General features: G+C 40.1%; 1 protein-coding gene across 12 annotated transcripts in view; it reads right to left on the bottom strand.

The window, feature by feature from the left end:
* LOC125463397 (collagen alpha-1(VII) chain) overlaps window positions 1-14,781 on the bottom strand; it is a 377,348-nt gene that overhangs the window by 223,521 nt on the left and 139,046 nt on the right. For all 12 annotated transcript variants that reach the window (XM_059654498.1, XM_059654507.1, XM_059654500.1 and 9 more), the window contains 11 exons: window positions 14,018-14,089; window positions 12,037-12,096; window positions 10,962-10,997; window positions 10,453-10,497; window positions 8,122-8,157; window positions 7,925-7,969; window positions 6,761-6,796; window positions 6,629-6,664; window positions 5,215-5,247; window positions 3,724-3,795; window positions 1,767-1,826 (listed from right to left, as the gene is read on the bottom strand). In XM_059654498.1, the coding sequence (XP_059510481.1) occupies window positions 1,767-1,826; window positions 3,724-3,795; window positions 5,215-5,247; window positions 6,629-6,664; window positions 6,761-6,796; window positions 7,925-7,969; window positions 8,122-8,157; window positions 10,453-10,497; window positions 10,962-10,997; window positions 12,037-12,096; window positions 14,018-14,089 (531 nt within the window). The remainder of the gene's footprint in view (window positions 1-1,766; window positions 1,827-3,723; window positions 3,796-5,214; window positions 5,248-6,628; window positions 6,665-6,760; window positions 6,797-7,924; window positions 7,970-8,121; window positions 8,158-10,452; window positions 10,498-10,961; window positions 10,998-12,036; window positions 12,097-14,017; window positions 14,090-14,781) is intronic.

Raw genomic sequence — 14,781 nt, 5'->3', positions numbered from 1 at the left:
TAAACAGGTTCTGGGGTTTAAATATGCTTCTCAAGTTTGCCAAGAAAATTTATTAAGACAGGAAGGATATAGTTTTAGACTTGGCAAACAGGCTAGAATTGGGTTTAACTAGAGATATGAGGAAAGGTGAAATTGTAAAGGAGTTACTCAAACATTTAGGTATATCAGAGAAACAAGCAGGTACAGTGGAGTCAGAAAAAAATTAAATTGCAAATAAGACAATTAGAGTTAGAAAGGGGAAGAGAGATAGAGAAGAATGTTTAAGTTTGAAAAGATGAAGTTGGAACTTGAACCAAAAAGACTTCAAAATGGCAGAAAGAAAAGTACAAAATAGAAGTGAGGATGAGCAAACTCCTCAGACCCAACAATCTAATAGGGACATACACAAATTACCAAAATTTGATGAAAATGATCTAGAAGCCTTTTTCATGTCCTTTGAGAAATTGGTTAAACAGATGAGTCAGCCAGAGGAATTGTAGGTAATGTTATGGTGAGTACGAGGGATTTCTTTCAATTAACCACGTCTTTAACAGATTACAATGCATGGCGAGATTCTTTGGGTGTTTCGCTTTTAGTTATCAGAGGAGGGTCGACCATTCCTTTGTAACAACAGATTCATAGCTGATCTTCAAACTCTGTACCCTAATCCTGCTCTCCCTTTGTAGCATCAAGGACCCAAATTTGATACCTGTCTTGGGTGACTGTGTGGAGTTTACATGTTCTCCCTGTGTCTCTGTTGGGTGCTCTGGTTTCTGTTCGTAGTCCAAAGATATTCAACTTAGGTGGACTGGACGTACTAAATTTCCCTGTAGTGTCCAGGGATGTGTCTGCTAGGTGGATTAAGTGTGGGCTCATGGGGATAAAGTGGGGGTGTGTAATTACCAGGTGTATACCTCTTTGGAGGGTTGGAGCAGACTCGATTGGCCAAACGGCTGCTTTCCACAACGTAAGGATTCTTTGAATATTATTCCTTTTGCCATTAGAGGTATATCGACCTCTTTCTTGAAAACAATATTTTGTCCTCAACCACTTCCTGTGGCAGTGAATTCCACAGCCTCACCACTCTGCATTAGGAAGTTTCTCCATATTTCAGTTCGAAAACGTTTACCCCTTATTCTTAAGCTATGAACCCTGGGTCTGGGCTCCCCCACAATCGGAAATATCCTTCCTACATCTAACAGGTCTAATGCTGGTTGAACTTTATAGGTTTCTGTGGGTTCCTGCCTCGTTCTTTTAAACCCCAGTGAATACAATCCTAATAAAACTTAATTTCTCCTTGTAAGTCAGCCCTGTTATCCCAGGAATCAGGTAAAACTTCACTGCACTCCCTCTATAGCAAGAACATCCTTCCTCAGATAAGGGGACCAAAACTGCACACCATATTCCAAGAGTGCCCTCACCAATTCTTTGTATAATTGCAGCAAGACAGCCTTGTTCCTGTATTTGAATCCTCTTGCTTTGAAGGCAGGTGTTCAGTTTGATTTTTTTTACTGTCTGCTTTGAAGTGAGAATCAAAGTGACAAATCTCAATTGCCTGACTTGTATTCAAAGTCAGAATTTAAAACAACACATAGTCCACAGCCTTCGATTTCAGGACAGAAACTTCTCCATGGATATAACTAACAGATTTAGCTGTCTATTGGACGTTAGGAGCTAACTGCAAAATACATGATGCACACTATCAACTAATAGGTTAGAAAAAATAAATCTACACAGTACACAATAGTTGGTGCAAAGCTGTCTGTCTGATGGAAAGTTTCTCTTACCCTTTCACCTGGTTCACCTTTAAGGCCACGTTGGCCTGGAATTCCAAACCCTGGGCTTCCCTTGAAGACAAACATAATAGAGTTATGAAAAATAAAATGCAGTTATAATGATCTTGGAAGGTGCAAAAAGTAACAGTATTCTGAATGGAAAGAGTGCCACAGTGTCTGCTTTTGCTTCTCTGTCAGGCAGGAACTTCACCCATTGGGTGTGTAACTCAGGTATCACTGGTAACATTCCTCAAAAGTGTTCAAAAAGTGAAGGTCCCACCAATAATCTGCACACTTGAAAGTCAACCCCCTTACCCTCAATGTTGTCACCCTCTAACTGGGTATTGCTTGGTGGGCCAACAATCAAACATCAAGGATCTTGTTCCTGCTGAGTTGTAAGTAAAGAAAATCTTTAGGTTACAGGGTGCTAAAGCAATTCTTAAGAAAGTTAATTAATGGGATGTGGGCATCACTGGCCATGCTAGTATTTTATTCCCATCCCTAATTGCCCAGAGGGCAGTGAAGAGTCATCCCACACTGCAGTGGGTCTGGAGTCACATATCAGTCAGACCAAGTAAGGATGGCAGATTCCCCTTCCTAAAAGGGCATTAGAGAACTAGATGGGTTTTTCTGACAATCAACAATGGTTTCACGGTCATCATTATAGCTGGTCCCTTCTGTATGTACTGACTGGGTATCCCAGGGTTTCGGGAAGGCAAGAATATCATGACAGAGATAATGGGAATTGCAGATGCTGGAGAATCTGAGATAACAAAGTATGGAGCTGGATGAACACAGCAGGCCAAGCAGCAGAGGAGCACAAAAACTGACGTTTTGGGCCTAGACTCTTCATCAGAAAGGGGGAGGGGAAGAGGGTTCTGAAATAAATAGGGAGAGAAGGGGAGGCGGATCGAAATCCTTGCAGAGAATGTAGGAGCTGGACCTGGGGTGAGGCATTAGGGAAGGTGCAAAGAAGATTTACAAGGATGATAACTGAAATGCATGAGTATTCATATCGATAAAATAAAAGTTAGGGTACTTTTTCTATTGATAGAAATAAGGCTGACTGGAATGTTATTAGAGATCTTTAAAATTACGAAAGGCCTTGATAATGTGGATACAAAGTGAATATTATCTCTTATGGGGAAGAGCATAACTAGAGACCATCAATATAAAGACAGACATCAAGAAATCCAATAGGAAATTCAGAAGAAATCCTTTACTCAAAGAGTAGTGAGATTGTGGAACTTGACAGGTGAATCAAATCATTCGATGTATTTAAAGGGAAATCTAGACAAGCATCTGAGAGAAAAGGAAATAGAAAATTGTGAAGGCAGATGTGAAAAGATGCAAGATGTTGCAATTGGGGCCTGACACTGCACGGACTGGTTGGGCTAAATGGCTCTGTTTCTTTGCCATATATCATACACTGCGAATCACATTAGTACTGGGTCCGAATCATACTGTGCCATGAGTGACCTTCAGTTACTCCAATGGTCTCTTTAAAGGCAATCCATCAGGCTACTCACTGGCTTGTACACGTAGGCAGAATGTGTGCCACATCCAATGTATGCCAGCATTGTTAACAGGGTCCCAAATACATAATTAGTAAGTGAAGCAATCGTCTGATTCAAAAGCAAAAATATTAACTGGTGGGACCAGAACGTGAAGGAAGAAACAGCAAGTATGGCGCTTTAATTAAAGCACACTGCAGTCCTGTTCTGCCAGATTACAATCAGGTAAACGCATCACTCTGGTTTCCTAGCAACTCCCCGTAAGGAGAGGCTACATCATCACCAACACCTTGCTACAATGCTGTCATTGCACATATGCTTCCAGCTATCATTCGCTGACCTGGCTAGATGGTGCTGCTGCGTACTGTACTGAGTTCAGAGTCAGTTTCACTTCCAAGTTGTGTTTAAATTCATGTGCAAAGCCTGTTGGGCAATCAAGTAAATGATGCAAATACCTTTTCACCTTCAATCCCTTGAATCCCTTGTTCACCTTTGGGTCCCATGGGTCCAGGTGGTCCAATATCTCCCTAACATGAGATCAGAAACACACCCTTATTATCACCTAACAGGCTGGTAGAAACAGATTGAAGAAGAGTTTTTGAATGGTGACCATTTCAATTAGGGAGCGAAAATATTGGAGGATATTGGGAAACAACAGGGGAATGGGATTGACTGGAATTCTCTTCAAAAATATCTGGCACAGATATACAACACAGAAAGGCCGTTATATTATGTTCTATTATCACTGGCTGTCTAGTACCACATATTTTGTGCTCATTCCCATATTTAATATTTAACTGCAGTGTTTTGATATGAGGAGCATGAAAGTTGTTTTTAATGATCAGTTTGAACAAAAAGAACAAAAAAGGAAGCACGACACAGAAACAGGCCCTTTGGCCCTCCAAGCCTGTGTTGACCATCATGCCCTGACTAAACTAAAAAACCTCCTGCCCTTATTTGGTCCATTTCCCTCTATTCCCTCCCTATTCATGTAACCTTCCAGATGCCTCTTAAATGTTGCAACATGCCTACTTTCACCACCTCCTCTGGCAGTGCATTCCAGATTTCTTTCACTCTGAAACACTTCCCTCGCACATCTCCCTTAAATTTTTGACCTCTCACCTTGAACTTGAGCCCCCTTGTAATTGAAACTTTAACCCTGGGGAAAAGCCTCTGGCTATTCACCCTCATCATTTTGTAGACCTCTATCAGGTCTCCTCTCAGCCACCATCTTTCCCGTTTGTAATCTGGCTTTTTGGTTTGCTTGTGTGTATATGGTCAAGATCTATAGTGCCCATGCAGTAGGTGATAAACAAGTCCAGATCTTTTACGCCAGAGATGTCAATATCCACACAGTGACAATCTTAATAAACAGCATATTATGTGCATTTCAGCTTTTTTATTTGTGCTGGGTATCTCCAAAATGACAACCAACTCCTGCAAGATGAGACTTTAAAACTGTGTATATATTTAAACTTGTATTGGATTGGTGATTAAAAAAAAAGTGCATACTTATATTGTCCCCACATACAGCTGTAATGCTGTTGGATTGTAATTAACCAGTCAGATGTTGGAAGGAAAGGCCAACATTTCATGTTGTTACTATTAAAAAAATTGTCTCGAGGGTGACTAATTGATCTTCTGGAAGCTGCTGAGAGCAACACGGAAATAAAATATTTGAGGTATTTTAAAAGAAATGCATTTTTTTCATTTCCCTTGAACACTCAATTACTAATCATGATATTGTTAGGGACAATGGAGAGTCAAAGGGAGAACATTTATTAAATTTCCAAGGCTACATTTGACCAGAGTAGGTAACTCAATGTGCCACACACCAACTAAACAGAAGCCTTGTAAACAAATTCTGAACTCCTTATAGCAAGTCATATCCATAAACCAAATGGCCAATTACAACATTTAATGCAAAAGATTTTAATTGTACTTACTCTGGCACCTTTATGCCCGGTTGGTCCTATTATCTAATTTGAATAAAACAGATCGTTAAAAGTTTTCTATTAATACATTAATTTCTTATGATTAAATAAATAGATCTATATTTCTGTATTTCTCCAGGATATAAAAAGTTTTCAAAACAGCCTGATGATTACCAAAAGGCAAGAAGAGAAATTCAAACTTTGTTTTTTAAAACTATATTCATTTATTTATTTTATTTTACACTGACACTGGTGGACTTAAGATGGCTGTTGTGGGCCACAGAATGTGCTTCTCAGTTTTTGTCCAACGCAAGTTTCTAACTCATCATGGAATAATTCCCAGTCTACAAGAATCATATGTTGTGCTTTCAACTACACCTACAAGCATCTGAGCTCTGATAAGGAATTCTCCCAGAACAGCCAACTGCAAAAACATCACTGGACATTGACTTCCTGATTCATGCCCTTGTTTAAAGTTATTCATAATTGTGACTTTGAGTTTATAGAGGTGTAGAGCACGGAAACAGACGCCTTAGTCCAACTCGTCCATGCCGACCAGATAACCTGAGTAAATCTAGTTCCATTTGCCAGCATTTAGACCATATCCCTCTAAACCCTTCCTATTCATACACCCATCCAGATGCCTTTTAAATATTGAAATTGTACCCGCCTCCACCACTCCTCTGGCAGCTCCGACTCCTTTTCCTTTTCTTTGTTTCTTGTATAGTTTTGTTTGTGTGTTGTGTTTTCATTGTTATTTATCACCTGGCTTTGAAAGTACAAATAAATCATCCTTTTGTTTTAAACCTAAGGAGCGCTTGTTGCAGGTCATTTAAAAAATTGGACTTCACAAACAGAGGGATGGAGGGGAGGAACACACCTCAGCCTGTTTTGAAAGGGAAAAGCAATAAGAACACATAGCAATTTTTAAAATTCACCTCTTGTGTACAGAGAGGAGCATGAAAAAGCTTCTCCTTTTTGTCCATTATAACCCTTTAAGATGTTGAGCAATTGTAAACTAGCCATTCGATACAAACTTGGAACAGCAATGCATTGTAAGGAGGGTTTCAAATTGAGAAGCTTCAAATAAATTAGGGTTCAAGGAAAGTCTTAATTTATTTCACAGGAGAATGGATATGTGAAACACACTACTGGTAAAAGGAATGAATTGATGACAATTGCTTTCTTTCCTGGATCTGAATTTCAGTTCTTCTATGAATGTGAAGAGGAATTCTTCCTTTGAATATGAAACGTAATTCAACATTATGCCATACAAGGAGATACCAAACCTAGCCACTAAAAACTTGGTCGAAAATGTAGGTTTTAAAGGATATCTTAAGGAGGAAAATGGTAGAATTTAGAAAGGGGCAGAGACAGAGAGAAAAAACAGCAATTCATTAGATGTGTTATGAAACAAAATAGTTACCCCTTTAGCTGGGTCTCCTGGAAAGCCTCTATCTCCCTATCAGAAAACCAAATGGAACAACAATGATATCCCAGTTTAGTGCTCTGATTTAATCAATTCAAATTTGGGAACTGTGTTGAACAATTCACTTACTGTATTTCCTTTCAACCCTCTAGGGCCTGGGAGTCCCTGTTAAAGAAGAGAAAGATTGAGTGAAGGACAGGAGTACTTTTTAAAAATCTGAAAATGTTAAGGATTAAGTGAATAATAACCCAGTCTAGCAATCTTGTGAACTGCAAAATATACAACTGCAATAAATAGAGCTTTTTGTCTTACAAACAAAGTTTCTGCCAAGTTAATCTACTTTCAACAAGGGGGTTGGATCACTAACAACCTGCAAACTGACAACTCCCATTTCTATAAGTGGAGATGCACCAAGGGATGCGATTCTATTTTCTCCAATTTGTAAAGTTCATCCCTTCCTCACTTTTCCCACTATGTTTCACATCATGTCCACGAATTGTGAACACTCCAGGATTATGAATCAGGGAGAATCTCAGTTTCAGCATTCACAGATACTGCACTGTTTAAAACATTGGGTGAGTTTGACTTCTTATCTGCTCAGTCTAAACACCGCACTTTGTAGAAGGAAGTCTGAATATCACGATCTACAAATGTATTAATTCCTGACTCCCAAAAGCCTATCCACTATCTACAAGGCACAAGTCAGATTCAGGTTGCAGTTATCTTCATTTGCCTGGATGAATGCAGCCCCAACACTCAAGAAGTTCAACACTATTCGGGACAAAGCAGCTTACATGATTGGCATCCCAAATCTTAAATCTTCAATCTTTCTATCATTGACACACAGTGACAGCAATGTGTTTCATTTACAAGAAGCACTGGAGTAATTTGCAAAGCCTTCTTCTAGAACAGCTTCCAAACCTGTGACCTCTACTAGCAGCAAATGCATGGAAACACTACCACCTGCAAGTGACCCTCAGTTACACGCAGTGAGCTCATTTAGAGCTATATCACCATTCTTTCATGGTCACTGGAGGCAAAAATCTGAATCTCCTTTCCTGATAGCATTGTAGGTGCCCCTACACCAGATGGAGTGCAGAAGTCAAAGGAAGTTGGTCACTACCACCTTCAAGGGCAATTACGGAGGGGCAACAAATGCCGACTTTGTCAGTGATGTTAACGTTCCATGAGATCATAAAGAAGGCCCTTAAACTATATTTATACAAGTAATGAGCACTGTAGGCTATGCTAAAAAGATTCATTAGAAGTTGAAAATGAGTAATATTTTCTCACAGCAATTCCCTGTGGTCCCAGTTCCCCAGTTTCTCCACGGTGTCCCTAGAGATATCATGAAAAAGTTTTGAGAATTATTGCAAAGCTTTCCATTCACTGAGCAATCAGGTACCTCATTAGTTTTCTCCATAATATCAATGCTGCTAAACATTGTACATAAAGTTACTGATAAAGTTATGTTTCATCCACTACCTTACCTTTTCCCCTTTATCTCCTTTGATTCCTCGTTTCCCCTACATGATTCAAAAGGAGATGTTAGATTCATTAACAATAAAAAAAATGCTGGGTCAAACTTATCAAAACTGAACCATTTGTACATCAGGGCTAGATAATCTGTCAGAATGTTACATATTTAACATGCTGGTACCAAATTCCTCTCTCATCTGCTTCAGAGATACTAATCTGTTCAAAGTAAAAATGGAATTAATGAGTTCATATGATAGCATCTTTAATGGATAATGCTCAAAGTAAACCAGCTGCAACAGCAATGAACTGCAATAAATTTAACCCAAGTAAGTGCCAGTGGCAAAGCGCTTGTTAAATTGTTTGAAGTGCGGTCTTGAAATTTGTATCCCTGTAGACTTGGGGAAAACTTGGAAAGGTTTGGCCTTCAATGCTACAAGTTATTTATGCTTCTGTGTTTTGGGACCAAGTTGTGAAAATAAAAAACCTCAGATTCAGGCCAGAGCCAATTAGATGGTGTGATGACAGAGCACTATCTTTTCCTTCCTGGGCAGGTGAAAAATAACGGGTTGAATGGCATGGCTCATTTGTATTTATCTTGGAATTTTCTTACTTTAAGCATTGATAGTTCATGTGAAAATTTCACATTTTCTGCCAATTAGTGTCCGACTTCAAAGAATTCTGAGAGCGAGAGAGAGCGAACATGTGACCACGAAGGAAACATTAAAACAAGACCAAAAGTAGGTCACTTGGCCTTTTGAGCATGTTCTACGATTCATAATGATCATGGCTGATCATTCAATTCAGTAGCCCGCTCACACTTTCTCCCAGACACCCTTTGTTCCCATTAACCCTAACAACTATATCTAATTGCTTCTTGAAACATTCAGTGTTTTGGCCTCAGCTGCTTTCTGCAGCAGAGAATTCCATAGGTTCACTACTCTATGGGTGGGAAATAAAATTCCCTTCACCCCAGTCCTAACTGGCCAACTCCATATCTTTAAACTGCAAATATACACTCAGGCATTAGGAACTTAGAGGAAGGCTAAGGCAGGTAGGTTTCTTTCCTTTCTAAGAAATGATATTTCAGACAATCTAAAATAAATTTGAAGCATATAGAGGGGCTGGGCTGGAAACGTATTCACTTAGGAAAGATTCAATACTTACGTGGTGGTAAGAACAACAACAACTTGCATGGAATGTAGGCATCCAACTCAAGCTGCTTTACAAAGGTTTCATCGAAACAAATGTACACTGAGCCAAAAATGCACATTTTAGAACAAAAAGCTTGTTCAACAATACCTTCTACAGAGTCAAAGAGATGATGTTTACCATGCCCTTCAAGTAGGCAATGTAGAGGGGTTTGGACAGAAAATTCTGAAGTGTAGGACCCAAGCAGCCGCAGGCACAACTGCCAATTGTGAGAAAAAGAGCAAATAGATGCAGAATGGGTCGGAATCAAAGAAATGCTGACAGGCAATCAGAATGGTGGAACTGTAAGAAACTAGAGACAGGGAAAGATGGTATTATGAAGAGATTTACACGTGAGTGTGAAAAGTTCAAATTTGAGGTACTGCGGAATTAAGAGTCAAAGCAGTTCAACATAGTCGGTATATCATATAATAAAGATAACAGTTTTGGGTGAGCTTAATTTTTTAAAAAGTTAGGGATTGGAGAGAAGTCAGAAGCCTTTGAAAAATCAAGGCTTGTGGGGTTAAAGCCATCACTGAAAGTTAAAAAAGAAATTGTTATGCAGAAGGATTATCATTGCTGTTCTATGCGAAGCTAGAAGGAAGGCAATACAAGTGAGACCAAGTAATTACTTGATGCAGATCTGCAGAGAGAATGAAAGAAGACATGATAAAATAGAGTCAGCGTTAATAAAAAAAAGGATTGTTCTCGAATCCAGTGATCTTTTCCTGTTCTGAAAGTTTCTTGGCTCCATACATTAGGTTGAGGGGAGGTCTTTGTCATTACCTCAGTGTAGCTAACTCAAAGCCAAATGTCACATTGACATTAGATAACATGGTGTGAAGCTAGATGAACACAGCAGGCCAAGCAGCATCAGAGGAGCAGGTAAGTTTGACATTTCTAGTCGAGACCCTTCTTCAGGAACGTCAAACTTTCCTGCTCTTCTGATGCTGCTTGGCCTGCTGTGTTCATCCAGCTTCACACTGTGTTATCTCAGATTCTCCGGTGTCGGCAGTTCCTACTATCTCGGTCACATTGTCATTATCCCAGTTTGGAACGCTAGCTTATCTGCAGGGTTTCTGCAAGCGTTCAATTCTCCAATGCTGTCCGCATAAACAATAGTGTGATTTACATGTTGCCCACACAACTCTTACCTTTTGGCCAACATCTCCATCTCTCCCCTTGTCCCCTTGATTACCCTAAAGTAAAAAGAGAGTGAATCAGCAAAAATGCTGGATCAATAAATTTCTGACGCCTAGGGTGATGTGAATGAACACTTCCTCAAAGAAGGATTTAACCATCCTAATTCTGGCAGGGAATGGGTAGAAATCTAGGAATGGAGAAACTTTAACAGCTGGGATGACTAGGCAAATATCTCATGGAGCTCTTTCAAAGCAAAAAGCAAAATGTTGTGGATGTCGAAAATCTGAAGTAAAAACAGAAAATGCTGGAACTAATGGACCAATGACATGAAAACATCATTTGTAAGTTATACTTGTGGAAGACAGAAGTAAACTTTTCTGTAATTAAAACAAAACAACTTGTGATGGACCACAGTAAATCATGAAATTACATTTGGGTCAGAAAGAATTACTTCAGAAGCTGTAATGTTGGCCTGCTCTTAATCTTTGAACACATTTACGAACAAATATTAAATACTTGCCTTATAGCCTGGGATCCCTGGGGGTCCAATCATTCCCTAAATAACAACATGTTCAATAGTTCATAATCAAGAAAAAACAATAACTGAAGATTTATTTCACAAGTACAAAAAAATGGAGCCAATTCTGGAATCTTGTGATGATTAGTCCTCAGAACATTTTATTTCAAATAACATAGACAACCAAATTCACAGCAGAGTCTCATTCTGTTCAACATGCAGAATATTCACCAGACCAAAACATAATGGGCTAGTCTGAGACTGGGCACTGAACCCAGCCTTAAAAGCTAATGAAAGGTTTTTTTGGAAAAGGGAGATGCACTGGTGAATGGGATCAATGCATATGATGGGGGGACTCCAGCCAAGAATTTCATGTACCTTCTCAAATTCTGGTAGGTCAATTTTAAGGTCAATTTAAGCTATACACCAAATTAATTTAAAGCTGGTGCAGTTTATTATTAGTTATTTTCCTTTTCACCTACACATGTTTGGCCAGCCAGCCATCTTTAGTGTTTTCCCTTTTCTCAGATAATTGGTTATAACATGGTAGAAAATGTACCTAGATGCTTCATAAATGTTGCCCAATGTCTATGTATAAGCTTATATTGATGTCCTGTCATTTTTGACAATTCAAAACTCATCTGGTTCACTAATGTCCGTTAGGGAAGGAAGCTGTCATCCTTACCTGGTCTAGCCTACATGTGATTCTCGACCCACAGCAATGTGTTTGACTCTAAACTGCCCTCTGGGCAATTAGGGATCGGCAATAAATGCTGCCTGGTCAGTGACACCCTCATCCCATGAATGAATCGAAGAAAAAAATTCAAACCACTCAGAGTATTTACTTTTGTACTATTACAGGAAATTAAACAAAGGGTCAAGATGAAAAAAAAAGGGTCAAGATTAAAAAAAAGGAAAAAAAAACTGATATATCAAGTTGTACATTCAAAAGGTTTGTTATTTGTTGTTGAATCAAACATGATATTTTCCAAACAATTGCCTGGACACATTACAATTATAAGCAGTAGGATTTGCTGATATCCAGTAATGGTGGTCAAAGGAGAATGAACTGTTGTACCTTCTCTCCCTGTAATCCATTCTGTCCTGGTATTCCTGGGATGCCAATCCCATCAACTCCCTAAAAGACAATTAACCAAAATTAATTTTCTTAAGATAAAACATCATTCACCATGAAAAAAAAATTGTTAACTGTGAAATGGTATAGACATTATGTGTGAGATCACTGATCTCACCAACTGAGAAGCAAACTTTTACCCAGGAACAAAACCAGATGTTGCTGGAAAAGCTCAGCAGCATCTGTGAAGAAAAATAATCAGAGTTAGCTTTTCAGGTCCAGTGACCATTCCTCAGAACTGGGGACGATTGGCTCAAGAGGTCCGGGATCGCTGCCTAGTTGCTTTCAAATGCAACATTACCAATTCAGATTACAATACTCAGTAGAGTATGACTTTACCTTACAGGAAAAAAATAATAGCTATTACTTTGAAATTAAACCTGACAAATGGGGAAGCCCATTTTAAATGTTAATTGCAGACAGGTTGAGTGCAGATCAAGAACTATTGAGGTCTCAAGAAGGGAAACATTGCAGTATCTGCTCTGAATGGTGCAGCCCTATCTGAATGAAGAAATAGGAAGTGGTAAGTAGATAAAGACTTACAAGTTAGGATGGTAGGCCTTGGGAGTTATATACCAGGTGGTTGCCATCTCCATTAAGAACAGTGGCTAAACCCCAAGAGAAGCCAGCTCAGTCACAATGCCAACAGCTTAGTGACTGCAGCATTGTCACTACTCAAGGTGGTGGGTACTGAGGCTGTAGCTGTGAGGAAATGGGAAGAGGAGGCAAGTGGATCGTGTCCTGCTGATCGGTAGTGAGGGGGGAGGTGATAGCTGACATGACCAGTGTGTGCAAATCCATGCCCATTGGGATGGCTATTGCGCTGGAGGGGCCAATACCCCATTCATGGAGTGCCCAAAAAGGAGTGCTGCCTGCATTGATGCCTGCTGAGAGGCTACGAAATGGTGTTGGATAGTCTGTTCATATGGCCAGCGTTCACTGGTTCAGCGATAAATATAATCAGGACTCAAAGGAAGACAACCCTTGTCCGTTGAATCAGATTTAATGGGAACTTCAGATGCTGGAGAATCGAAGATAACAAAGTGTGAAGCTGGATGAACACAGCAGGCCAAGCAGCATCTCAGGAGCACAATGCTGCTTGGCGTGCTGTGTTCGTCCAGCTCCACGCTTTGTTATCTCTGGTCCATTGAATATTTTGAGTTAAATTGAAAGACAGAATGAACTTTGCCTTAATATTTCATCCAACAGAAAGTGCCTTTGTCAGTGCAGTGCTCCCGCAGTGTCAGCCCAGATTAGGAACACGTGTCTGAAGTACAAACTAAACCCACTGCTTTTGATTCAGAGATGCAGGTATTACCCGACTGAGATAGATTTGACATTCTGAAGGAGCAGACTAGTGGTAGAAGGAGGGGTAAGTTTTATTCAACAGGCACCTTCTTAGCCTATTCTCACCTTTATGTCTGAACTGCAGTTATTGGTTGTTGACTTAACTGGGGAGGTTAAGACTGATTCTTCTGATCTTTACCCACATTGTCTTATATACAGACATAAGGCATTCTAAGCTGGGTACTAATCAAGAGTTTTCCTTCTTCCCAGCCTGCAATCACCATTATAATGTCTCTCATTAGCACCACGCTGCAATTACTTGGTTCAGCAGAGACCAGGAATCCTCCTGACCGCTATTGCTCAATACAAGAAAGGGAAGCATTAAACATGTGAGGGTCTTACAGGTCATTGAACCAAGGCAAGTAGATGGACTTAAGATAGAGATCAACAGTGATCTGTTGCGTAGCAGAACAGGCTGACAGATCTGAATGGCCTCTTCCCATTCCTCCATAGCTATACTATGACGGGGGAAATGAGTTACGGTTTCTGAGAGAAAAATGAGATGCACTCCATGCATTTGAGCCCTAGTTTAAAACATGCAAATATTGAAACACTGGATCCAAAAAGAGTCTGATACCTGTTCTCCTTTGGGACCTGGGGTCCCAGGAACTCCATCAAGTCCAATTGGTCCAGGCAAACCAGCAATTCCCTGAACAGAAAAATGAGGAACACATGTTTATGTTTGCAGTACTTCTATATTCACAAGATATATTCCTGATTGTGGTTATTGTTCAGATTACTAGATGGCCAATGACTATTACAATGGCTGTCCTTATGTCTACTATCTACAAGAAGCACTGCAGAAATTCACTAAATATTCTCAGACAAAACCTTCCAAACCCACGACCACTTCCATCTAGAAGGACAAGGGAAACACATATATGGGAACACCAGCACCTCTAAGTTAACCTACAAGTCACTCACCATCCTGACTCCAGGATATATCACCATTCCTTCACTGTCGCTGGGTCAAAATACTGGAAGTCCCTCCCTAATAGCATTGTGGGTCAACCCACAGCAGGAAGAATGCAGCGGTTCAAGAAGGCAGAGATAATGGGAACTGCAGATGCTGGAGATTCCAAGATAATAAAATGTGAGGCTGGATGAACACAGCAGGCCAAGCAGCATCTCAGGAGCACAAAAGCTGACGTTTCAGGCCTAGACCCTTCATCAGAGAGGGGGATGGGGAGAGGGAACTGGAATAAATAGGGAGAGAGGGGGAAGCGGACCGAAGATGGAGAGTAAAGAAGATAGTGGAGAGAGTATAGGTGGGGAGGTAGGGAGGGGATAGGTCAGTCCAGGGAAGACGGACAGGTCAAGGAGGTGGGATGAGGTTAGTAG

The sequence above is a fragment of the Stegostoma tigrinum genome, chromosome 25 (assembly GCF_030684315.1).
Source record: "Stegostoma tigrinum isolate sSteTig4 chromosome 25, sSteTig4.hap1, whole genome shotgun sequence".
NCBI lineage: Eukaryota > Metazoa > Chordata > Chondrichthyes > Orectolobiformes > Stegostomatidae > Stegostoma > Stegostoma tigrinum.
This window is presented reverse-complemented; position numbering and strand designations above follow the sequence as displayed.